The sequence below is a fragment of the Mustela nivalis genome (genome assembly GCF_964662115.1).
Source record: "Mustela nivalis genome assembly, chromosome: 1".
Classification (NCBI taxonomy): domain Eukaryota; kingdom Metazoa; phylum Chordata; class Mammalia; order Carnivora; family Mustelidae; genus Mustela; species Mustela nivalis.
The window spans coordinates 208,370,761-208,395,838 of record NC_139020.1 but is presented as its reverse complement, the minus strand read 5'-3'; the positions used below and the strand labels follow the sequence as shown (position 1 = coordinate 208,395,838).

The 25,078-nt window shown below is 55.5% G+C and overlaps 2 protein-coding genes across 3 annotated transcripts in view; both read left to right on the top strand.

The window, feature by feature from the left end:
* Window positions 1-65: 65 nt before the first annotated feature.
* Window positions 66-13,015, top strand: LOC309865361 (protein HIDE1). Its single transcript, XM_082731635.1, has 7 exons — window positions 66-166; window positions 1,265-1,573; window positions 3,614-3,706; window positions 5,360-5,387; window positions 6,148-6,191; window positions 7,731-7,768; window positions 12,392-13,015. The coding sequence occupies exons 1-7, from the start codon at window positions 136-138 to the stop codon at window positions 12,539-12,541; spliced, it is 693 nt and encodes a 230-aa protein (XP_082587761.1). The 5' UTR covers window positions 66-135; the 3' UTR covers window positions 12,542-13,015.
* A 1,346-nt stretch (window positions 13,016-14,361) lies between these two features.
* CARM1 (coactivator associated arginine methyltransferase 1) overlaps window positions 14,362-25,078 on the top strand; it is a 42,895-nt gene continuing 32,178 nt past the window's right edge. Inside the window, exon 1 of one of the 2 annotated variants that reach the window (XM_082731490.1) lies at window positions 14,362-14,647. In XM_082731490.1, the coding sequence (XP_082587616.1) occupies window positions 14,428-14,647 (220 nt within the window). In that variant the 5' untranslated portion in view covers window positions 14,362-14,427. The remainder of the gene's footprint in view (window positions 14,648-25,078) is intronic. The other variant, XM_082731489.1, reaches the window with a different exon arrangement.

Here is a 25,078-nt window from a genome sequence, read left to right as displayed (position 1 = left end):
CTGCCAGTGAGGAAACATTCGTTCCAATCAGCCCTGGTTCTCCTTTCCCTGCTCTGGCCCCACAGGAGGAGCTGGCGGTGAGCCGTGGGCCACGCTGGCCTCAGCCAGATTTCCCGGCCAAACTGGGGAGGAGAGATGCCCTGGACCATCCTGCTCTTTGCAGCCGGTGAGCCCGATGTCCCCCCTGCATCAGCCCCACCCCTCTCCCACCCCCTCTGCCTACCTGACCTCTGCTCTGATGGCAGAAAGCAGCCCAGGGTTGCCTTCCCCAGGTGCTGGAGGAGGCTGAAAGCTGACAGATTTGCCCCAGAGTTTTGGACATGCCCCCAGGAGCATGGCTTTGTCTTAAGGTGCTCCTCACCACCCGCACATCAAGGCTATCAGAAATCCCACCCCGCTGGGGACAGCGGTGCCCACGCCCCATGACTCAGCCCCGCTTGGCTTCTGCAGGCTGTTACCTCCGGGGCTGGGGCAACAGGAGATTCTGCTGGGGGCTAGGGGAACCCGTGCAAAAGTCTAGAGGCCAAACAGGGAGAGGCTTGTGTAGACCTCGCCTGAGCTCTGCTTGGGAGCCTGGAGCCAGTTGGGGAGACACTGGTACCTCCTATAGGAAACTGTACCCCCCAAACCCCAATTCCTCACCATGGCCTGGGAAACAGGAGAAGCCCTTTTGCTCTCTGTTCCTCCCATCCTCTCCGTGGCTCATCCCCTCCAGCCACCCTGGCCTCCTTGAAGACTGCACACCCCTTCCACCCTCCCAGCATTTGCCCAAGCTCTTCCCTCTGCCCGGAATACTCTCCCCTAGCTCCTCCTGTGTCCCCTCTTCAGGGAAGCCCTCCATGGCCTGCCCAGCCAGTGTAGGCTTCCCATGACCCTGTCTGATGGGCTTCCCGGTGCTTCTTGTCTCCCTGAAAACATCCGCTCCTCGAGACAGGCATGTCTATCCGTCCATCTCACTCATGTTCCATCCCCAGCACCTAACAGGGCTGGGCATCCGGTGAGGGCTGTTAATGGAAGTAGTAAGGCTATGGTCGCGTCGCTATGTAATAACCACTGCGATGATAATAAAATGACTCAAACGCAGCGACCCCCTGCCAGGTGCCTAGTCCCCAAACCTCTCAACATAGCAATGGGATAGGGTCAACTACTTACCTGTAAAGAAAGACTGAGGCCCAGAGAGGGTCAGCCGCTTGCCCAAGGCCACAGAGCCATGAAACTCCTCTGCTCTAACCACTCAGACTGCCTCCCTTTTTCTGCATTACAGGCTCCTTGGCAATCCCAGCGCCGTCCATCCTGCTGGTGCCCCCGCACCCCAGCAGCCAGGAAGATCCCATCCACATCGCCTGCATGGCCCCTGAGGGCTTCCCGGGGGCAAATTTCACGCTCTACCGTGGTGGGCAGGTGGTCCAGCTCCTGCAGGCACCCGTGGACCAGCTTGGGGTCACCTTCAACCTAAGCGGCGGTGGCAGGGAGGCTCCAGGGGGCCCATTTTACTGCCAGTATAGGGTGCTAAGTGAGGACCTGAAGCCGCAGCTGTCAGATCCCAGTGAGGTGGTAAACGTCTCCTACCCAGGTAAGACCCTCCTGCCCGCCTTCGCAGCCCACAGCTCCATTGGCGCACCGCTGAGCCTTTGCCCGTGCTGTTCCCTCTGCTTGGAAGCCTCTGTGGAACGAGCCAGGCCTCCAGCTGTCCAGGGCTCACTCACCTTCATTGCTGAATTCTCACAGTCATCCCACGCGATGGGTTCAGCGATGCTCCCCATTTTGCAGATAAGGAAACTGAGGCACAAGTGATGAAGGGATTTGGCCAAGTCACACAGCTAACAGGGCAGCAGAGCTGGGATCCCATGGGCCTTAGTATCCAGGCGTTAACCCTCCACACTCCACTGCCCTGCCCCCCTCCTCCAGTTCTGAGCACCCTCTATGTACCAGACATTGTTCTTGGACCTGCATTTTCAGCAGCGAGTAAAACAATGTCCCTACCCTCCCCCAGCTGACATTCAGAGGGGATACAGACAGTAGAGAAGCAGGGAGGCCAGAAAATATTCAGTGTAGCCAGCAGGGGCCAAATAAAGAGGCCGGGATAAAGTACCAGCTAGGGAAGGGTGTCGTTTTAAGTACAGAGGAGAGTGGCCAGGGAAAGCCTCCAAGGGGGCGACATTTGAGCAAAGACCTAAATGATGAGGAGCAGCCATGTGGGGATCTATGGCGAAAGGGTCCCTGGTAGAGGGAGCCAGCTGTGCAAAGGCCCGGAGGTGGCACGTGTTTGGAATGTTTGAGGAACACCAGGGTGCTCTCTCAGTAGGGCTGAAGCATGGTGGGCAAGGAGAGAAGTTGGGGGAGAAGAGGGTGCGGAAGGGGTGAAGACAATCGCGCAGGGCCTTTGGGTGCATCCGGGACTTTGTTTCTTTGTCGAAGCGAGACAGAAGGCCTGGAAGACCGATATTTTCCTGTGTTCTTTTCAGGACAGGAGGCTGGGTGTGGGCTCTGGATCAAGGAGCAGGAGGGAGGGAGGAGGTGTCTCCAGGTAGAGCCTCTGCTTCACCATCCATCAGAACTTTCCAGTGGCAAAGAGAACTTTGTTACCCGCAGTAGCCCCACTTAAAGAGAATGTTGTTGCTCACAGAAGCCCCAGTGCCTTGCGGTGGCAAACAGTCTGTGTCTTTGAGCTCCACCGTCAAAGGCCCCCTTCAAGCACCTTGAGTTTGTGGTCTCAGAGTGGGGAGGGGACAACAGACCTCCTGCCCCAGATGAATGAATGAACAAGGGCTAACAGTGTGAGAATATCAAGTATATGTCTGTTCCTTCCCCTTCCTGGCTTAGCTCCTGATCTCCATAGGGATTGGGTCATCTCCTCCTCTCTTTCCTGAGAGACCCCCTCTCTTCAGGGAGGAGAAGTCACATCCCTTGCAGAGAAGTAAACTGTGAAGCTGGAGCTTCATGCTTTTGTGGCTGACCTCTGCATGGATTTCAGGGTCCGCCATGGGGCTGGGGGTGGTTGCCATCTGACACCCCTGGTATCAGGCTGAAGGCAGCAGGACTCTCAGGCTGCCAGTAACTGGAAACTTGTCTCAAACTGGCTTCAGCAACAAAAGAGAATGTGTTGGTTTGCCAAACTGAAGTCACTTTGCAGCATTGACTTCAGGCATGGCTGGATCCAGGTGCTCAAAGAAGTCAGGAATCATTTGTCAGCTCTCAACTCTGCTTTTTTGTGTCTTATTCTCAGGCAAGAACCCCTCTTCATGTTGTCAAAATTGTGCCTAGCAGACTTAGATATATATCCTACCAGCGTTGTAATGCTGGCGGGAGGAATAACCCTCTTTTCCCAGTAGTGGAGCCAAGACTCAGAATCAGCTCTCATTAGCTCTGCTTTGCCCACATGCCTATCCCTGAACCAATCACCGCGACTGGGGGGTGGGGGATATGCTAATTGACCGGTCACAAGACTTGCCAGATCCCCAGGGTCCAGCTACACCCAAGTCAAATGGTTGGGCAGTATGGGGAGGGGGCTGGCTCCCCAAAGGTTATCTGGAGGATAACCAGGTGTCCCACCTTCACCCTGCACCCCACAACTCCATAACCTGTCCCCCCTCTTTTTCTCCTGTTCCTCTAGTGCCCACTTGGATACTGGCACTCTCCTTGAGCCTGGCTGGAGCCCTCCTTCTCCTTGCTGGGCTGGTGGCCATTGCCGTGATGGTCAGGAAAGGTAACAGCAGGCAGAGATGGTGCAGATCCCAGAGGCTGCCCGATGTGCAACTGCTGGGATGTGCAAATGAACCCCCAATCACACCCATTTTTTAGGAGCACTGAGGCATACAGCTGGGAGGTCTTACTCAAAAACTTGCACTAAAGACTCTTCCAGAAGTGCACTGTTGGTGGTGGGGTGGGGGAAGTTGACATATTTTTTTTTTGTTTTGTTTTTTTATTTTTTTTTAAGATTTTATTTATTTATTTGACAGAGAGAGATCACAAGTAGGCAGGGAGGCAGGCAGAGAGAGAGAGAGAGAGAGGGAAGCAGGCTCCCTGCTGAGCAGAGAGCCTGATGCAGGACTTGATCCCAGGACCCTGAGATCATGACCTGAGCCGAAGGCAATGGCTTAACCCACTGAGCCACCCAGGCACCCATGACATATATTTTTAAATTATAAAATATGTATAACACAAAGTTTCACATTTCTTTTTTTTTTTTTTAAGATTGTATTTATTTATTTGACAGAGAGAGCTCACAAGTAGACAGAGAGGCAGGCAGAGAGAGAGAGAGGGAAGCAGGCTCCCCGCTGAGCAGAGAGCCCGATGCGGGACTCAATCCCAGGACCCTGGGATCATGACCTGAGCTGAAGGCAGCGGCTTAACCCACTGAGCCACCCAGGCGCCCCAAAGTTTCACATTTCAACCCTTAATTTTTAAGTGTCCAGTTCAGCAGCATTGAGTACGTTCAATTCGTTACACAACCATCATCACTGTCCATCTCCAGAACTTTGTCATCTGCCCCGACTGAAACTCTGTTCCCTTTATTTATTTTTTTTAAAGATTTTATTTATTTATTTGACAGACAGAGATCACAAGTAGGTGGAGAGGCAGGCGGGGGGGCGGGGAGTAGGCCCTTCACTTAGTAGAAAGCCCGATGTAGGGCTCAATCCCAGGACCCTGGGATCATGGCCTGAGCCAAAGGCAGAGGCTTTAACCTGCTGAGCCACCCAGGCCCCCCCTCTGACCCTTTAAACACTAACTCACCATTCCTCCTCCCCCAGCTCCTGTCAATCACTGCAGCTGACAATAAACAAAACCAAGTGAAACAGTAGTAGGGGGCACCTGGCTGACTCAGTAGGTAGAGCATGCAGCTCTTGATCTTGGGGTTGTGAGTTCGAGTCCCACGTTGGATATGGAAATTACTTAAAATAAAATCTTTAACAAAAAAAATTTTTTTACATGCTTGTTTGAAGCTTTTACCAATACACATCACTCAGGTAATTGGGTGGTGGGGAGGGTTTTGCAGTAGCTCTCCTGTGAGGGGCACATTTGTGGGAGGAGAAGGCAAGGTTGGGTCATAAATATATGAGGGAGACTTTGGAGACTTTTTTTTTTTTTAAGATTTTATTTATTTATTTGACACACAGAGAGAGATCACAAGTAGGCAGAGATGCAGGAAGAGAGAGGGGGAAGCAGGCTCCCTGCTGAGCAGAGAGCCCGATGCAGGACTCGATTCCAGAACTCTGAGATCATGGCCTGAGCCAAAGGCAGAGGCTTAACCCACTGAGCCACCCAAGCGCCCCTGCAGTCTTGTTTGTTTTGTTTTTTGGAACTAGGAGGCAACCACGACTAAAATCTAATAAATGTTTATTTATTTTTTTGTTCCCAGTTAAAGTAAAAAATTTGCAGAAGAAAAGGTGAGACCATCTCTGGAGATCCTCAAAGGGTGCTTTGGTGGAAAGAAATATCAGATGGTTGGTGGGTTCGTGGTAGAAGTTCCTGATGGGTGTTAAGGAATCAGACCTGGCCAGGTTCTGGGGACAGAGGGGCACTTCCGGTGCTGGGTGGGGGGTGGGTGTCTCCATTCCAAACAGCGCCCTCTCGTGGGAGGGTTGCTTAAGAGGAACTGGGGTCAATTATAAAGCACCTAGGGTGTGCAGAGCGCTGTGCTAGGAGCTTCTGCTGGAGTCCATAGCTGCTCACAGCTACTGCTGGAGCTGGCCTTTATAAGTAGTCCCATTTTATAGACAAGTAGACTGAGGCTCAACTTAGCCATGCAGGGAGCAAGTGGTTGAGTCGTGCTCACATCCCTTAACCACTGACTGCCCAAAATGGTTGTAATACTCTATAGGAAGTCAGAGTTGGGAGAGGTGACACCCTCTGGGGCTGTGCGGTGCCCAACTTGTAGCCTGTAGGCAGTGGCCGCAGCCTCAGTTTCTTCCCTAAGAGGGCTGGAGCCCCCACTGCCTGGTGGCATAGAGCTAGCAGCAGCCCCAGGGATCGAATCCAGACTTCACCAGGCGATGCGGCTCCTGGAAGAGAACTTCCTTCTGAGGGGACTCGGGGGAGGATGCAAAGAAAGGTGGGGAGTGAAGGCCAAGTTTGGAGCCAGGGCCTCCTGGAACAACCCTCCGGTCTGAGAGGAGCGGGTCATCTCTCTCCCCAATCCCTTTGCAGACAGCGAGAATCCTGCTGGGTTCAGGTCAACTTCGCCACCACAGGTATGTACCTTCTTACTCCTATCCCCTGCCAGGGCAGGCTCACCCCCTCAAAAATGCTAGCGGGGGGACGCCTGGGTGGCTCAGATGGTTGAGCAGCTGCCTTCGGCTCAGGTCATGATCCCAGCGTCCTGGGATCGAGACCCACATCGGGCTCCTTGCTCCACAGGGAGCCTGCTTCTCCCTCTGACTCTGCCTGCCACTCTGTCTGCCTGTGCTCACTCTCGCTCTCTCTCTCTCTGACAAATAAATAAAATCTTAAAAAAAAAAAAAAAGAAAGAAAGAAAGGAAGGAAGAAAGAAAAATGCTAGCGGGTCTCCTTACTTGCTACTGAGCCTCTTCTGCAGCCGCTCACTTCCCTTAGGGTCAAGGATACACCCTCCCCTCCCCCCAGGGCCAGGTTTCACCTCTCACCTTCTCTCTCCGTCTCATCCTCAGGCCCTTCAGTCACCCTGATCTCTGCCTACAACATTCTTTCTCCCTCTGGTCTTGGTCTAAAGGCCACCTTCTCCGGGAAGCCTTCCCTGACTCCCTAGATTGGGGGGTGTGTTTCTATTTCCCTGCCTTCAGCACCCTATCATTCTTCTTACCCCTTGGGAGAAAAACACAAGTGTGTATGTAACACTTGCTTCCAGTGCTGGGCCCTCAGTTCCACGGGGCACAGACGGCCTGGCCCTGTCCTTAAGTGGTGATCCAGAATGTGTCATCCTGAAGGCTTCCACCTGGGGGCCGGGGGGGCATTCAGGAAGTGGCCCCAAGCAGAGAAATTCCATCCTCTGTACTTTCACTGTTCCACACTTTTTTTTTAATTTAAAAAAGATTATTTATTTATTTGAGAGAGAGAGAGCACAAGCAGGGGGAGCAGCAGCAGAGGGAGAAGCAGCCCCCCTCCCCTGAGCAAGGAGTCCTACTCAGGCTTGATCCCAGGATGCCAGGATCATGACCTGAGCGGAAGGTAGAGGCTTAACCGATTGAGTCACCCAGGAGCTCCCACGGGTCCATAATTTTACTGAGCATCTACTATGTGCTAACGTTTGGGGGGCATCCCTCAAAGACCAAGACAGGTGGTCTTCACTCACAAGCCCATCCTGCAGTGGGGAAACAGCCCATGGCCGGCGGGACCCTGTCTGGGGCCAGGAGGGCAGTCCTGGGAGGAAGTGGTGTTTAGGCAGAGATGCAGGAGGGGGCCGTGGGGGGTGGAGGCGGGTGGAGAGCAGACAATGGAAGGAGAGCCTGGGGCGGTGGAGGCCCTGAGAGAAGTTCTGGAAAGTGGGAGCAGAGAGGAGAAACCCATTTATCAGAGGGCCACAAGAGGCCCCTGGGGGAGGGCTCTGAGGAGAAAAAGGACACAGTTCAGTTCACAGCTGGGAATGGTTCACCTTGCAGAATGGGCTGGAAGGGAGCAAAGCATGCTGGGAAATGGGTCCCAAGCCCTTCCTCACAGTTGACTTGAGGCCTGTGGCTCTGACGGGAGGGCCCCCGGAGGGCAGTGAGCAGGGATTTTATACTGGCACTGGGCTTTCCTTTCTCTTTCTATTTCAGATATGACCTTTGATAACTCTCTGTTTGCCATCTCCATGGTAAGTCATTGCATTTCTTGGTCCTGGGTTTCTGCTGACTGTCTTAACCTCTGGAAGACCACCATCAGGCTGGGCTGACCTGATATCTCTGAGCTTGGGGCGGGGGTGGGGGGTGGCTGGGAAAAGCCCAGAATCCCTGAGCAGGGATTTGTTTGAGAGCTGAGAGTTGGCTCTGGAAAAATCCCAGGGGATGGGAGGCAGCCACGTCCAGGCCGTCTGATGCCCTTGGGCAGGATCCCCAGGACGCCTTTGCACACCATGGGGCTGACCCTACAGAATGGTGACAGGGGACTCAGGGTGAGCCGGTAGGGTCACGTGCTTTTTTTTTTTTTTAAGATTTATTTATTTATTTGACAGATCACAAGTAGGCAGAGAGGCAGGCAGAGAGAGAGGAGGAAGCAGGCTCCCCGCTGAGTGGAGAGCCAGATGTGGGGCTCCATCTCAGGTTCCTGGGATCCTGACCTGAGCCAAAGGCAGAGGCTTTAACCCACTGAGCCACCCAGGTGCCCCAAGGGTCACGTGCTTTTTAACAGTCTGATGCACACTGTAGTCCCCTCCTGGTAAAGAAAAGCCTGTTTTTATGTTCAGTTTCAGGGATTTCAGCTTAACTCTCCAAGCTGAGCATTTCTCTTACAGGTGGGGAAGGTCTCTGTAATCTGCCCCTTTGCAAGTGGGCACTTTGGGACTGCAGTCAGGGAGCCTGGGTGGGGAGTTGGTGCCAAGGGCACCATAATGGGAGAGGGTTGGGTTGGTTCAACACACCCTTCCTGGGTGTTGGGACAAGAACAGGACAAAGCCTTTAATTCTTCAGAGCTTTTTAATTTCTCCCTGGGGGTGGGTGGCGGGGAGACAGACGATGCCACAGGGGGTAGGAGTGGGAGGGAAGCTCACTTTGCCCTTAGATGGGAGATCCAGGAAGTCTCAGAGATGGCCAACAGGCAGGGGGTAGCTACGGAAGATGGCCCCAGTCTCGGGGACACGTTCTTGGCACCGTCCAGGATAACTGGAGTGGAGCCGAATGGAGAGTCGAGGGGAGCCTCGCGGAGAACTTTGTTGCCGCGATGTGATGAGCCATGGAGCGTTCCCGGGCGGGGAAGGGGGGCGGGGGAGAGGTGACCGATTCAGGTGCTCACCCGCGCCCTCTGGCGGCTGCGGGGAGGACAGACTTGGGGGGCGTGGGCCGACCAGAATGTGTCAATCGGGGGTCGGGGGTGGTTGCCAGGACCGAGGCGACGGTGCTGGTCCAGGCGAGCTAAGTGGTGGGTGCTTGGTCCAGCGTGTCGGAAGCGGAGGTGGAAGAAGGGAACGGATGCTGGTCAGATCGATTCAGGAGACAGCAAACACGGCGGATGATGGACGGAGGGAGAGGGCGGAGGGAGGCGGCAGGGAGTCCCGGGGAGCCGCGGGCGTGGAGGGACCAGAGACGCGCCCCCTTACCCGGCGACGCCCAAGGGCAGGTGCAGACGCGATACGGGGGTTCCGGAGAGAGGAGCAAGGGAATTTAAACTGTGTATGAATGTGGGAAGGAAGGGGCTTGGCCCCGCCGGCTAGTTCAGCCCTGTGAGGTCTCAGTTCCGGGACAAATCCTATGGTGTTAAGAAAAAACAAAAAACGAAAAACAAAAAGTAAAAAACAAAACCCTCCCCCCGCCCAAAATCCAGCAGGCAGGGCAAATTCTAAAACTTTCTGTGAGAAGGCGTGCTGTCAAGGCACCAGGACCCTGGGGAATTTTCTTCTCTCCTTTTCTTTTTTTCTTTCTTTCTTTCTTTTTTTTTTTTTTTTTAAGGAAAATGAAACAAATGGAAACAGAGACAGGGAGAAAAATTTAAAAAGTATCTTAGTCCTTGTGACTATATATGTATATATTTTTTTAATTAAAAAACTTGGGGGAGGGGAACACCTGGCTGGCTCAGTGGATAGAGCATGTGACTCAATCTCAGGGTGGTGAGTTCAAGCCCCATGTTGGGCACAGAGCCTACTTTTTTTTATTTTGAAGATTTATTTATTTATTTATTTATTTATTTGACACAGAGAGAGAGAGAGAGATTCCACTAGTAGGCAGAGAGGAAGGCAGAGAAATAGGGGAAGCAGACTCCCTGCTGAGCAGAGAGCCTGATGTGGGGCTCCATCCCAGGACCCGGGAAACAGGACCTGAGCCGAAGGCAGAGGCTCAACCCATTGAGCCATCCAGGCGCCCCCAGAGCCTACTTAAAAAAATTTTTTTTTATGTGAAACACATCCATATGTCAAAATTATATATCCAGTAAAGCATCCTTCTGTCAGTAACCCCTTTCCACTCCATGGTCTCCCCCTCCACATGCAGACAGCCACCACCATTAGGAGCTTCTTGGCAATGCAAGCAAAAGTGAAAAGAGAGGATGTTTACCCTCATGCTTTCTACATAAATGATAGCATGCTAGCCACACTACCATGCTTCCTTTCCTTCACAGAAAATTCTAGTGAGATCTTTTCTAGGTATTCTTTCTTTTTTTTTTTTTTTTCATTATGGTAACATAAAAAAAATACGGTAACATGTATATGTAACATAAAATTGACCATTTTTGCCATTCGAAAAAATGATTTTATTTATTTATTTGACAGACAGGGAGAGAGGGAATACATGAAAGGGAAGTGGGAGAGGGAGAAGCAGGCTTCCTGCTGAGCAGGGAGCCCGATGCAGGACTTGATCTCAGGACCCTGGGATCATGACGTGAGCTGAAGGCAGATGCTTAAGGACTAAGCCACCCAGGAGCTCCTTTAGCCATTTTTAAAGTCCAGCTCAGTGGCATTAAGTGCATTCACCTTGTGCAACCATCACCACCATGGATCTCCAGAACTCTGTCCTGCAAAAATAGAACTGTCCCCACTGTATACTAACTTCTCATTCTTAACCAACCCGAGCCCCTGGCATCTACCATGCTCCTTTCTCTCTCTGCGGATTTGCGTATTCTGGACATTTTATTTAGAAATGATGCCATATACTGTTCATCCTTTTGTGTCTGGTGTTTTACAAAAAAGATTTTATTTATTTGAGAGAGAGCGAGAGAGCACACACACAGCATGGGGGAGGGGCAAAGGAAGAGGGAGAAGCAGACTCCCCGATGAGTAGGGGGCGCCCACGCAGAACTCCATCCCAGGACCCTGGGATCCTGATCTGAGCCCAAGGCTGACCCTTAACCGACTGAACCACCCAGGCACCCCATGTGTCTGGCTTACTTCACTGAGCATAATGTCTTCAAGTTCATTCATGTTGTAGCAGGTGTCAGAATTTTATTCTTGTTGAAGGCAGAATTTTGCTTTCTGTTCATTTGTTGATGCACACTTGGGTTGTTTCTGCCATTCAGCTATTATGAACAGTGCTGCTATGAACATGGGTATGCAAATATCTGTCTGAGTCCCTGCTTTCAATTCTAGTTTCTTTTTGAAGCATTTGATGGCTGAAATAAAAGTGAAGCAGCTAATTGTTCTCCAGCTTGTATCGTGATACCCTGCTGAGGGTCTGATATTTGCTCTAGGATGCCCTAGGAAGTGGGGTTGACATTTTTTTAATTTTAATTTTAAAATTTTGTTTATTTGAGAGAGAGAGAGAGCAGGGGGAGGGGCAGAGGGAGAGAGAGAGAGAATCTTGAGCAGGCCTCCCGCTGAGCAGGGAGCTAGATGGGGGCCTGGATCCTAGGACCCTGAGATCATGATCTTAACTGAAATCAAGTGTCGTACACACAACTGATGGAGACACCCAGGCGCCCCATTTTTTTTTTTTTAATAGACAAGAACACGGAAGCTAATTATGGCCTTACTAGGATCATCCAGCTAGGGACGTATGGGGCCGGGATGGAACCCCAGCCTGCTTTCACCCACCAAACTTCAGTTTTATCAACTTCATCTCTTCTTTTTTTTTTTTTTAAAGATTTTTATTCATTTATTTATTTGTCAGAGAGAGAGAGAGAGAGAGAACAAGCAGGGGGAGCAGCAGAGACAGAGGGAGAAGCAGGCTCCCCACTGAGCAGGGAGCCCGATGTGGGACTCGATCCCAGGACCCTGGGATCATGACCTGAGTCAAAGGTAGACGCTTAACCAACTGAGCTACCCAGGCATCCCAAGTTCATCTCCTCTTGACTGGCATTTGGGGCAGGAGCATCTATGGTAGAGGAGAGGATAGACTTTCGAGGCAGGTTTTGTGGGAGTCCAGAACAGGGCGACAAGGTGGGGGAGGGGAAGAGATCATGGTCACAGCTTTGTTCACTTAACTATTAGCGCTTGCTATGTGCTAGCCACTTTATCTATTTAATTCCTCCATGTTTTGTAGCAACTCTAGGAGGGGTCTAGGAGCATTCTCCCCATTGGGCAAAAGGAAAAAGTGAGGCTCAGAGGGGTTAAGTTGTTACTCAATGGGACAAGGCGGAGGTGGGATTTGAACCCATGCCGTCTGCTTCCCTACTCAGCATGCAGACAGGCAGGAGGACAGAGGACAGGATCTGGGTCCTGAAGCTGTGGGGTGGTGTGTGGGGCTGAAATGAGACCGGATGGACTGGGCGGGGGGTATCTCAGACTCAGAATGTAGGGAGACCCTGGATCGTGGAACCTCAAATCACCCTGTTCTCTGTTTTTCCTCCATGGACAAAGAAAATGAATCCAGAAGAAGATGCAACCACTCTAGATGCGTGCTCAGGCTCCACCGAGACACCCGGCAGCTCTGGGCCCCGGAAAAGGCCCACCTCCACGTCATCCTCGCCTGAGCCCCCCGAATTCAGCACTTTCCGGGCCTGCCAGTGAGGCTGAGGACCGGGGGCCCCTCTGTGTCTGTGCATTCTCCATTCAGCCCCTTCTCTCGAGGGCCTGAAGTCCCTCCAGCTACTCTGAGATTTCTGGCTGCTGTTTTCTCAGGGAATTGACAGAGGAGGCAAAGGGAATCCTTGGCTTTGGGACCCTCCTCACAGAGAAGCAGGAGGAGCAGAGGGGGCACAGACATTGTCCTGGAGTCTGGACAGAAAGCAGGAAGACTCTTTTTGGGTTCCCAGCTTCTCAGACCTCGTGGGAAGGAGATGTTAGGATCCCTGTGGCCCCCAGCTGGGCCATAAGCCATCTGGGCCCTCCACACACCCCTCCGATTTCCTCCTCCCCTTGCCACATCTGACTTGACCAACCCAACCAGGTTTTTGGGACATAGGGTACCCGGGGTATGTTCTGTTAGCCTGTCCTGCTGGGATGCCTAAATTATTAATTACAGCACGTGTTGGTTCAGCAGTTCCCAAGGTCTCTGTGGAGTGTAATCCTTCAAGCCCAGAATCTCTGGGGTCTAATCACCGGATGCCTAGTTGCCCTCAGGTGCATGCAGTCAAGGGAAAGCTCGGAGGGCGGACACTGTCACACGGGGTCTTTGCTAAAGTCCTTGCACTGGTGAGTGAGATGATGGAGGTTCAGAGAAGAGTAGGAACTAAAGAAGGTGGAAAGACGTCACAATCTTTTTTGGACCCTCTAGAAGAGAATGACGCCCTCAAGCAGTGACAGACGGACTTGGAAGATAGGGGTGTGTGTGTGTGTGTGTGTGTGTGTGTGTGTGTGTGTGTGAAGGCGGCACCTGACCCTGCTCTGCAAGATTCATTGGCCAGTCATCGGTGGGGGGGAAGAAAGGGGTTAAGGGAGGGGCCTAGAGAGAGAGATCCTAGAATTTTTCGTAGGGGAATAGATGGCCAAGGATGGAGGAGGAGGGCAATGGGGGAAGGGGGCGGAGACGATGGGGAAGAGAGAAGGAGCGGCTGAATGCTGGGGTGGGGGCCTTCCCACGACTCAGGTCCAGGGCAGAGACTGAGTGCCTCCCCAAACTGATTTTCCCTTCTGGAGGGCCGGGGTGGGCCCACACGCTGGGGGCGTGTCCCGGGATCTGGCCCCGCCCCTCGCGCAGGCCCTCCCTGAGAGCCCGGCGCCTCACAAAGCGACATCCAGTGGGAGGGAGCAGGACCGGTACAGGGGCGGAGCCTTATCGTAGCCGGACCCCGCCCCCCGCGTGTCTCCTCACAAAGCCGGGCAGGGCCAAGGGGCGGAGCACCCGCAGAGGTGTGTCGGAGCCTTCGGACGTCAGACCCGCCTCCACCTTTCCGGGCAGGGCGGCGGCCTCACAAAGCACGACCGTTTGCGCGGGGCGTGGCCCAGGGCGTGTCCACGCGGTCGAACACCGCCCCCTAGGGTGCGCCCCTGTCCCCGCCCTCCCCGCTTCTCCGCGCCAGCCCCGCGGTACAAAGCGCGGCCTTTCGAGCCTCGCCCGGCCGGGGGGCGGGGCCCCAGCCCAGGGGCGTGTCCGCGAGACGGAGCACCGCCCCCCGGCTCACGCTCCGCCCCCGCCGTTCCTGGGCCGCGGAGCCACCTCACAAAGCCGCGACCGTTCGCGCGGGGCGGGGCGGGGCGGGGCGGCCCCGTCCCCCGGCACCCTCCCTCCCGGTGCCCTAGGCGGCCAGCAGGGGGCGCTGCGCCACGGGGCCGGACCTCGGCGGCAGTGGCGGCGAGGCGGAGCGTGGCCGGCAGGCGGCGCTGCCTGACTCGGCCTTGGCCTCGGCCTGCGCGTCGGCAGCGGCGGCGGCGGCAGCGGCGGCGGCCTGGGCCCGGGCGCGGCGGCGGCGGCGGCGGTGGCGGCGGCGGCGGTGGGGCCTGGAGCCGGATCTAAGATGGCAGCGGCGGCGGCTGCGGCGGGGCCGGGCGCGGGCGGCGCAGGGGCGGCGGTCCCGGGCGGCGCGGGGCCCTGCGCGGCGGTGTCCGTGTTCCCCGGCGCCCGCCTCCTCACCATCGGCGACGCGAACGGCGAGATCCAGCGGCACGCGGAGCAGCAGGCGCTGCGCCTCGAGGTGCGCGCCGGCCCGGACGCGGCGGGCATCGCCCTCTACAGCCGTGAGTGCGGGGCCCCGGGGCCGGGCCGAGCGCGGGGGCTGCCCACGAGGCGGGTCGGGCGGGGGACGAGAGGCGGGAGGGACGCGGCCGCAGCTAGGGGCCCGGGGCCCCGAGGGTGAGGGGCCCTGAGCGGTGGGGGCCTGGTGTGGGGTCCGTGGCGCCGGGCCGAGGGAGCTGGGAGTGGGGAGCCCCCGAGTGAGGGCAGTGGAGGAACGATGTCAAGGGGCAGAGAGAAAAGAAGGCGTGCGTGGTGGCCAGAGGTGAGGTGCCCGGAGTACGGTGGGAAGCGGGAAATGGGGGAGTGAGGGCCCTGAGATTGGGAGGGGGCAGGCAGGAAGTGGGGGGCCGAGCGGGGAAGGTGAATTCGTAGCCGGCCGAGGGTGTGGGGGCTGGGTGGGAGGAAAGGGGGCCTGGGGTATGGGAGAGGTGGGGGTCCCCGGGGGCGGGTGTGGCCGCCCTAGGAGAGGGATGGAGGGATGGGGGCAGCTTTTGGCCATCTCTCGGGACTCCCACGACTGCTGAGGACAGTTGGAAAGTGGTGCCCGGCCTGGGGCGGCCTGGAGGACCTGGTTCCACCCATCGGGAGCGTTTTGGCGTTCTGGACCTCCGTGTGGGAAACTTCTAGACCCGGAGAGAGGGCCCATGCCAGGGTGGTGCGAGCCGCTAGATGTGCTCCTGGTGGAAACGTGGAAGGGTAGGGCTGCTTCTTGATGTCCGGCTCCGAAGTAAGAGGTAACACAGCCTCCGCCCTCGCCACGGTCCTCCGATCTTTCTTTTTGGGGATGTGAGAAGCTGGTTACATTTTCAGAAGCTAGTTTCAAAACTGACATTTCAGTGGAAAAAAAAAAATCACAAATGTGTTTGCCAAGGCCCCCGAGTCTTTGTAGTTGATCCTTTTTCTTTCTCTGTTACTCTTTATTTATCTGTTCTGATTCCTGATTGCTTGGTCACATTTTGCTATTCTGTTTCATTCAGCTTTGTCTCAGGGCTTCTTGCACTGATGCTCTGGGAGCCACGGAGGAGGCCCTTTTCTGCCTTTGGCCTGTGTGAAATTTTTTTTGCCCCTTTGGGAAGTGTGGGGGGGGGGGCAAAGGAAAATATCTAGAGCAGCCCGTTCACACTGGGTTCTCCCTGCACTTCCGCTTGGAAGACCCAGACTTGTGGAGTTGTGCCTACCTCCCAGGTATCTCAGCTCTTTCTGTGGGGGCAGAGCCGGGTTTTCTGGGACCAAATGAGGAGAGGGGAGAAGGGTATCCCAGGTGGGGGTCAGAGCTCAGGACAGGCACTTAAGCTCTATTTTATGCTCAGCAGGCTCTCCCAGGTGCTAAGCGTGGCCATTCATTTGGCAAGCATTAATAAAGAATAAAGATGGGCAGCGTTTCTCCAACTGGGATCCGGAGGCTAATCCTCAAAGCAGTTCCAAGATAGTTTTTCTTTTGTAAATAACTTCTTTTGATTTTTTGGACGGTTTTTGATTTATAGAATTATTGGGGACATAGTACAGAGAGTGCTCATAATATACCACACCTGGTGTCTCCTTTTTTTTTTTTTTTAAGATTTTATTTGAGAGAGAGAGAGATCACTCGCGGGGTGGGGGGGGGGGAGCTGCAGGCAGAGGGAAAAGGGAGCCTGATGCAGGGCTCCAGCCAGGACTCTGGGATCATGACCTGAGCCTAAGGCAGACACTTAACTGACTGAGCCACCCAGGCGCCCCCAGACCTAGTATCTCCTGTGTTTAACATCTTCCTCCAGGAGAGCTTTTATATTTTGTGTTCCTGTGTTGTGGGTAATCTCGACGTTGTTACTAGTTATAAAGATAACATTGTCTTTTAGAGGTAATTCATAACTGAGGCATTTGTGAAAGGGGGAAAGTCCTCGTTTCTCAGATTGAGATCCTGAGTCAGGGATGATATCCTCTAGGGTCTGAAAGAATGTTTCTCACCCTCAATGGTCAAGGAGCACTGACGTGGGCCTGAAAACGTGGGTTCTGGATTCAGCTGACCCTGGTTTTGTTCGTTCCCCAAGGCTGCCATGCCACACGTGATGCCTTAAAACAAAAGGAATGTATTTTCTTACAGTTTGAGGCCAGAAATCTGAAATCAAGGTGTTGTGAGGGTCCCTACTCCTTCCAGAGGCCCTGGAGGAGAATGTCTTCTCACCTCTAACAGCTTCGTCTGGATCTTGGGCCTTGATTGGCTTTTATTAACAGAACTCCCTTCTCTGCCTCTGTCTTCACACAGCCTCCCCACTGTGTCTCTGTGTCTTTTCTGTAAGGACACCTGTGATTGGATTTAGGGCTCGCTCTAAATCCAGAAAGATTTTATCTTTGAGAGCCTTAATTACATTTGCAAAGACCCTTTTTTCCAGATAAGCCACTTTCGCAGGCTCGGGCTTGGGGGGTTGAGGCTTGGACACACTTTCTTAGGGTCTACTACAAGGACTAGATCACTGTCCTACTAGTATCTGTGAGTCTTTGTGCCTCAGTTTGTTTATCGGTAGAATGGGGGAGATGGCGGGACACTGTGACATAGCGTGTGTTTGCTCAGTAAGCTAATACTCTTTTGGGGGTAGCACCTGCTGCCTAAAAGGCTGGGGCTGGCGATGACCTCAGACTTGGCTGGGTCACTGCACAGGGTGAGGCATCACCTGTCCCTGAGCAGGAGGCATGGAGAGCAGGGCGCACGGGATGGGATCGCTGTGAAGTATGCTGGGGGAGTGTGGAGTACCAGGGCTGAGGTGTGGGGGTACACCATGCTCCTGGATCTACGAGCAGCCCCGGCCCGCCGGGTGGAGAGTGCGAGCCCGTAGTCCCTTGGAGAAAGTCAGAGGTGGTCCAGCCACTGTGGGCATGTGCGGGGATTGGGGCGGCTGGGTGGCTCAGAGGCACTTGGGGCGTGCTCGGAGCTTTGGGCCTTGTCCTGGGATGACCTTCCTTCCCTGGCCTCCACATTTTCCAGTCTGCACCCTTCTGGGTCGTGAGTACTTTGGCCCGATGAGAAGGTGGCCTGACCTCTGTTCTGCCCACCAGTGCCTGGTGGCACTATGTGGGATCCCAGATCCCTGGGATTCCAATCTGGGTGTGGGCAGGGACAGGGAGGTCGGCCAGGACACGCATCTCCCTGTACCTCACGCGGGAGGTGGGCCGGAGGCGTGCTTGGGTGCTGGCGAGGGTTTCTGAGCGCGAAGCCTGACTGGCGTGGGTCACCGCCTGTGCGGCCTTGAATGGGCCACTCCACCTCCCTGAGCCTGTTCCTCACCTCCCCTTGCACCCCCCCCGCGCGCTGCCTCGCTTTCCTCCTCGGCAACAGGAATGATACCACTCAGGGCCCAGAAATGTGGGTGAAGTGGACCATGGGAGCGTGGAGCTGGGGTGCCTGCTGGTCAGCCGTGCGTATTGTGTAGACGTTGCCAACGACGGTGTGGGTATTGGTTCTGAGTGACCAAGAGCCTTCTCCAGGAGGGAGCCTCTTGGCTGCAGGGCCGTCCGTCCAGCTGCTGCCTCGCACCCCCAGCAGATGGAAGAGGGACCCCGGGGCTGTGACTGCCGCCTCAGCCAGGGGTGCGGGGGCGGGTGCTAGGGAGATTGGGGAGATGAGTCCGGGTAGCAGGCATACAACACCCTCCCATGTGAGAAAGAGGACAGCTGCAGAAGGCCCTGTCCCGGTCACCCCGCAGGGAACCATAACCCTCCCCGCCCCTGCTCGCCGTTTGATGGCCCGTGTCCATGGCAGTGGCTAAATGGCAGCTACCAAAACCGGGCCGTTTTCCCTGGGCAGAGGTGCGGGCATCCCGGGCCTTGAGGAAGCTTTGGCACGGCCGCTGGAGTTCTTGGACGCAGGGAGCCCTCCCTTGGAGAGGAGGCAGCTTCTCGGGAAGCCCGTTGCGGGCCGGCCACGGCGGAGAGCAGAGCGCTCTCGGTTCCTCAGGCCCCCGGTGTCCTTTCTGGAGATGACTGTGTCACTTTTTTTCTTGGTCAGTGCGAGTCGGTTTGCCTGGTTCTGATAGGGGCTCCGTTTCAGTTTGTGGGGGGCATGCCAGGGCGTGGAAACCCCAGAGGAAAAAACCCTTTGTGAAAGCAAGGTTGAGGGCCGGCCTGCTGCCGTAGACCCGGGAGCTCTTGGGACTTCCTCCAGTCACAGTCGTGTGGTACCCCCCTGGCAGCAGGGGGAGGGGAGGCCGAAGAGTTTGTCCACTCTAAGACCTTCAGTGTCCAGCTGGGGTGACGCCTCATTCCCACTCCAGGGGTGCCTGTAACGTGCTCCTTCCTGCTGTCATTTTCCTGAGCATTTACTGGGCACCAGGCTCTGTGGGACCCGGTGTGGACAGACTCAAATGTTGGACCTTGGGGACAGCTGGGGAGAGGATAAAAACATAAATTAGGGCCTATGGGCAGACGATGGTCTGTGAGCCAGAGCAGGCCGGTGCCTCTGTTTCAACCACTAAAGGGAGCTTTGTATGTTTCTGAAGGGTCTATTAAAAAAGCCCCGAGAACTGAAGTAAGAATATTCAACTGACACTCTTGGGTCTTGAAAAACCAAAACTGACTTGCTGGCCCTTGACAGAAAAAGCTTGTGGACCCCTGAGATAAATGAACGAAGCAGGCAGGAGGAGAGGGGGTTACGGTGGGAACATGGCCCCAGCCCGGCTCTCCAGAACTGCCATGGCTTTTTTTTAAAATTAAGATTATTTATTTATTTATTTGACAGAGCCATCACAAGCAGGCAGAGAGAGAGGGGGAAGCAGGCTCCCTGCTGAGCAGAGAGCCCGATATGGGGCTCGATCCCAGGACCCCGAGACCATGACTGGAGCCCAAGGCAGAGGCCCAACCCACTGAGCCCACCCAGGTGCCCCATGCCACAGCTTTTAAGAGAAACTGAAAAGCCTTTCTTTGTGTCCATCTGTTTGTTTTGGTTGTGAAGTGTCCTGATCACTCAGGCCCGATAAACTATACTTTCCAGACTCTCTGGGCCAGTTAGCCTGACGGTGTGGCTGTGGCTGTGTGTTAGTGCTTCGAATAGTACCAGGAGGTCTGGGACACCGCTTCCATTGTATTGGTGGAAAAACAGTTGAGAGGGCTTGACCAGGTGGCATGGCTGGTCCTGCAGGGGAGCTGGCTCTCAAGGTCACAGCTGTGGGACCTGCTCTTTGTTACACTGCAGGGTGGTTTGGTGGAAAGTGGTCAGGATTCCATTTATTCATGCATAACGGAGATCCAGAGGCAGTGGCTCTAGCAACATTTTATTGTGCTGTCACGGCGGAGAGGTGGCAGATCTGGGCTGGTGTAGACACTTTGCTTTAGGAATTCCTTGGGTGCAGGTCCTTCCAGCCAACCCCCGCGCCCTGCCACCATTTCTAGGGTGAGGTCCTGTCCCTGTGGAGCAACGTGGCAGCTGGAGTCCAGCTATTACTCTGGTGTCCAGACAGCAGGACAGAGGAAGGGACAAAGGTGCCAAACACATAGGCCAGGTGTCTGTTAAGAAAAGTGTCCAGAGGGGCGCCTGGGTGGCTCAGTGGGTTAAGCCGCTGCCTTCAGCTCAGGTCATGATCTCAGGGTCCTGGGATCGAGTCCCGCATCCAGCTCTCTGCTCAGTGGGGAGCCTGCTTCCTCCTCTCTCTCTCTCTGCCTGCCTCTCTGCCTACTTGTGGTCTCTCTCTGTCAAATAAATAAATAAAATCTTTAAAAAAAAAAAAAAAAAGAAAAGTGTCCAGAGGCTGGCTCTGGGCTCTTCTGCTTTCATCCCCTTGGCTAGAATGCAGTCGCGGAGCCGCCCCTAGCTGCAAGAGAGGCTGGGAAATGTAGTCTGTCGTCTGTCGGCGTGGTCCACGGGCTCAGCGCAGCTAATTTCAGGGCTTCTCTTTCCGGAGGAGAGAGGACAGACGCTGGGCGACGATCAGTCACCGTGGTCACAGTAGGTGGGATGTGGACATAGCCAGGGTTGGGAAGGGTGTTTCTGGTTTATGGAGGGTTCAAGTGGGGATGGGGGACAGCAGCCTGGTGTGGGGCCAGGGGGTCTCTCTGAAGAATGGAGGAGCCAAAGGTGGGGTAGCGAGGTGAGGTCCAAGTGACGTTTTACAAACGACAGGGCCTTTTGGTGTGTGTGATCAGGAGCTGCTGGCCATTTCCGAAGACCACTGTGGCAGCAGGTTACAGTGCATGGGAGCAGGGCGAGAGAGGCCCGTGGAAGCTTCCAGACTAGGGAATGCAATAGGAATGTAACCGAATAGTCTCACCTTAGCCTGCCCCAAAAGTGTGTCAGAGGCCCGGAAGTTGTATTATGGCACAGAAGATGAACTCCGCCCAGGGCGAAGGCCATGACCCGCGGCCAGGGTTGTGAATGGCCTGCCCTCAGGTTTGCTTCCCGCTATGTGGTTAAACCAGAAGTAGCCCCCCCGCTGTTTTTTAGATTGTGTGATTTCACATCAAAATCTGACTTTGTACTTATAAAAACTCAGAAGGGCTGGTGACCCCGGGCCCCCGTGCCCCGAGGTGTAGCTGAACAGTGCTGCCCCCTTTGGAAGGGGCCTGCTGCCTCGATTTGCCCGAAGTCCCCTTCCTGCTTGTCACTGCCCCGGCACGGAGGCTCTGTGCCAGGAGCCATTTGTCCTTCCACTTGCAGTGGTTTGTTTCTTAAAATAGAGAGGCATTTCTGTGAACCCAGGCTGCCCTCGGGTGTGGGAAAATGTTCCTTACCCGGCACCCTCCTTCGGCCCCTGGCCCCTTCCTCTGGGCATCTGACTTGGAGCCCTATGGAGGTGGGGGGCTGTTGCCTCGGGTCTGAAGCTGGTCTGCTCTTCCAGGCCCAGGTCCTGCCCGCTGCCCACCTCCCAGCCCCCCTTCCTCCTCTCTACCTGACCAAAGCCCCTCAGTGGCCATTTGGAAACCCAGAATTTCTGAAAGACTGGCTTGCTGCTCCTTTGACAGCAAAACCTAACCTGACCCAAACGCTTCGGGTGGTGGACTCCCGCCTGAGCTGCCACGCGGGGCCCTTTACGATCCCTGTGCACCCAGTTTAGTCCGACCAACAGCGTTTGGGCTTGTAGGGGCCCGTGTCAGAGATCACAGGTGCAAAGTGGCCAGCGCCACGAGCCGCGCCTGGAGTGAGCGCGCCGCATCGCTGGTCGCGGTCTGGGCACCGTGGGTGGGAAGGGCCTTTGGGTAGAAGGAGAATGGCGGGAACTCAGGGCTGATGTGAGGTGCAGGACATCGGAGCGGGTCAGATGTAGCAGAGTGGGAGAGGCTGGGGAACCTCCCCCGGCGGGTGCCGTTCCTTTCCCAGGGAGCCAGACCTGGGACAGACTCGCTGCTCCCGGTGGAGAGTGTAGGCTGGGAAGGGCTTCGGGCAGCTCTGAGACAGTCTCTCTCTCTCTCTCTTTTTTTAAAGATTTGTTTATTGGGGCGCCTGGGTGGCTCAGTCATTAAGCATCTGCCTTCACCTTAGGTCATGATCCCCGAGTCCTGGGATCAAGCCCTGCGTCTGGCTCCCTGCCCAGCGCGAAACCTGCTTCTCTCTCTGCTACTCTCCCTGCTTGTATTCCCTCTCTTGCGCATGCTCTCTCTAATAAATAAAATCTTTTTTTTTTTTTTTTTTTTAGATTTTATTTATTTATTTGACAGAGAGAGATCACAAGTAGACGGAGAGGCAGGCAGAGAGAGAGAGAGAGGGAAGCAGGCCTCCCGCCGAGCAGAGAGCCCGATGCGGGACTCGATCCCAGGACCCTGAGATCATGACCTGAGCCGAAGGCAGCGGCTTAACCCACTGAGCCACCCAGGTGCCCTCTAATAAATAAAATCTTAAAAGAAATATTTATTTATTTATTTGACAGAGAGAGAGAGCACAAGCAGGGGGATTGGCAGACAGAGGGAGAGGGAGAAGCAGGCTTCCCCCCAAACAGGAAACCCAATGAGGGGCTTGATCCCAGGACCCTGTGATCATGACTTGAGCTGAGGGCAGACGCTTAACCAACTAAGCCACCGAGCCGTCCCTAGACACGTCTGTTAATTTGAAGTCCTTAAGGGTCCCTGGGGGGTCCCATGATGCCCTAAAATTGCATGCAGTTTTGCAGAAGTCTAGAGGGACAAGAGTCAGTGGCTGTGACCTTGAACCAGCCTCCTTGACACAAGGGAGAAAGGGGGTGACAGTGGCAGCTCTCTGGCGGGAACACATGTCAGCTTCTTCGTGGTGTGTCTACCTGATGGACATGAATGCGGTGCTGCTGATGGTTCTCTGTTTGTGTTTCTGGGAAAAGGCTTCCCATTTGGATCCTCGCCCTGACAGATCTCTGACACCAGAAAGGCTGAGAGTCATTGGAGGTTAGTCCTGGATTGGGAGTGAAGTGGATGGCTCTGGCTTCTGAGGAATGGGGTGGTTGGTGGGAGAGGCTGGGGTCTTGGGTCTGTTGGGCTGGGGTGCGGCTCTGATCGGCCAGGACCAAGACGTCAGCAGTCTGTCAGAGTGAGCCAGAGCAAAGGGGAGGTTACTGGGTTTCTGGTCAGGAGGGGCAGCCCCCTTGGAGGGCTGGGGGAGGGGACCCAGCCAGATGGCAGTGGTGGGGGGCGGGGTGGTGGAGTCTCCGGGAGAGGGGAAGAGGGGAGGGCGCACCTCGCCCAGGCCCCCAGGGCCTAGCCACAGTTCTTTGAAGATGGAGAGACCTGACCTTCCCTCCATCCAACCACAAGCACGAACTGGGCGGGGGACTTGCTGTCTTTTTATGGTGGAAGGTTACCTTGCGTCTACCTTTAGACCGCTGGCAAGAGCGCACTGAGCGTCTGCTGTGTGCCAGTTCCTGTTTTAGGAGCTGCGGATACGGTGACGCCCAAGCCAAGCTCATGCTCCCGCAGTTGCCGGCCTGGGGGCGGTTGTGTGACAGGAGCTAAGTCCGCAGTCACCTAAACACGTTGTGCTTAGTGGTCTGTGTCCTCCAGAAGACAGTGAAGGCGGCAGAGGCTTGAAAATGCTGGGGAGGACGAGGGGGCGGTGGGGCTCGGCAGGGTGGCCCCCCGGCTCGGGTAGGGCGGCAGAGCCTGTGGGAGAAGAGCAGGTGAGGCCTGAGGAGGGCCTGGGGGGGCCTAGGTCTGGCTCCACACCTTGGCGTGACATCTCTGTGCCTGTTTCCTCTACTGCTGTAAAATGGGCTTCTTGATGGCACCTACCTTGGAGGGCTGGTGTGACTCAGTAGGAAGGCTTCAGATCGAGGCTGCCACCAGGCAAGCCCAGATGTTACTGGAGCAGGATGCTGGGGGTGAGTGTAGGGGGCCCCCAAGGGGTTCCACGGTGTTTCTTCCAAGAGTGGTGGGGAGGGAGGTGACACCTGTGGCTGTGTCTGGGCTCCAGCCCAGCTCCAAACCCCTGTCCTTTCCTCGAAGGGTGATCCCTGGCTAATGACTCTGACTCCTAGATCTCTGCTTCCTTGTTGGTGGAGGCTTCGATGAGGGGCTTAGCTGGTGGCAGGTGACCCAGGTGCTGGGGGACATTTGTGGGTGGCCTGGAGGCATAGCTCTGCACAAGCCAGGCACTCTTCTCCACCCCGCTGTGGGGGACGTGGCCCAGGAGCCAGCCTGCGGAGCATGGCAGCTGAGGAGCTAAGCGTGGGGGCGGGAGGCCCCTGGCCAGAGGGTTGAGATAGAAAGGAGGGAGCTCCTGGGGACCAGGGGGCTGTGGCTCTGGGGGTGCCTGGGCTCTGCAGCCTCCCTGGGTCGGTGGTCCTGCCCTGTCAGCACTCCCCAGCTGGAATGAATGTTCTCTCTTCCCTCTCCGGGACTGCAGCAGCTCTGTCTGGGTCAGAAGTTGCTGGAGGTCATGAGGAGTAAAGGGGGTGGAGTCTTACCTTGATGTGACCTTGTGACTCTGGCCAGGCAAGGGCAGTTCAGCTGCCGGTTCCTCTGGGATGATGGAGGGCGGCTTGGAGGTTGATGTGAGCCCAGCACACAGCAGAGAAATAACACACAGAGTCTAAACCTGCCTCGTTGTCCAGAAGGGAAGATGTGTCCCAGGTGTGGGTGGCCAGGTGCCTGGCGATCAGAAAACCCGGAGACCTCGAGGCCTGGGAGGAGCCCACCGTGGCCTTGAGATCCTGCCTGGCCGTGCCTGGTCCCCCGTGACTCCGGAGGGCCCCCCGGCCCCCATGTGCGTCCGCCTTCCTGCTCCCTCACTTCAGGGACTTGCTTGGGAGGCTTCAGGACTCAGGGTCGCAGGCGCGGCGTGGGCTGGGGCTGCTGGCACTTTCGCACCCGCCCCGAGAGACCCGGGTCACCTGCTCTGGCTCTTGGTTGAAGAATCTGGAGTTCCGGGCTTTCCCTGCCCCCTTCCCTTTGTTTCCCGAAAACCAGTTCGATGAAGGAAATTGAGACCAGGCTTCCCCCAGGCCCAGAGCTGGATCTGGAACTCTGTGGTCTCGTGACACTCTCGATGACTTGTTTTAATTGTTGTTTCA

What these genes read in the sequence shown, in the direction of transcription:
- LOC309865361 (XM_082731635.1), top strand. Translation starts at nt 136, where the DNA reads ATGCCCTGGACCATCCTGCTCTTTGCAGCCG. An exon ending in GGTAAACGTCTCCTACCCAG is followed by an intron (nt 1,574 to 3,613) that starts GTAAGACCCTCC and finishes CTGTTCCTCTAG; the next exon opens with TGCCCACTTGGATACTGGCA. An exon ending in AAAAATTTGCAGAAGAAAAG is followed by an intron (nt 5,388 to 6,147) that starts GTGAGACCATCT and finishes ATCCCTTTGCAG; the next exon opens with ACAGCGAGAATCCTGCTGGG.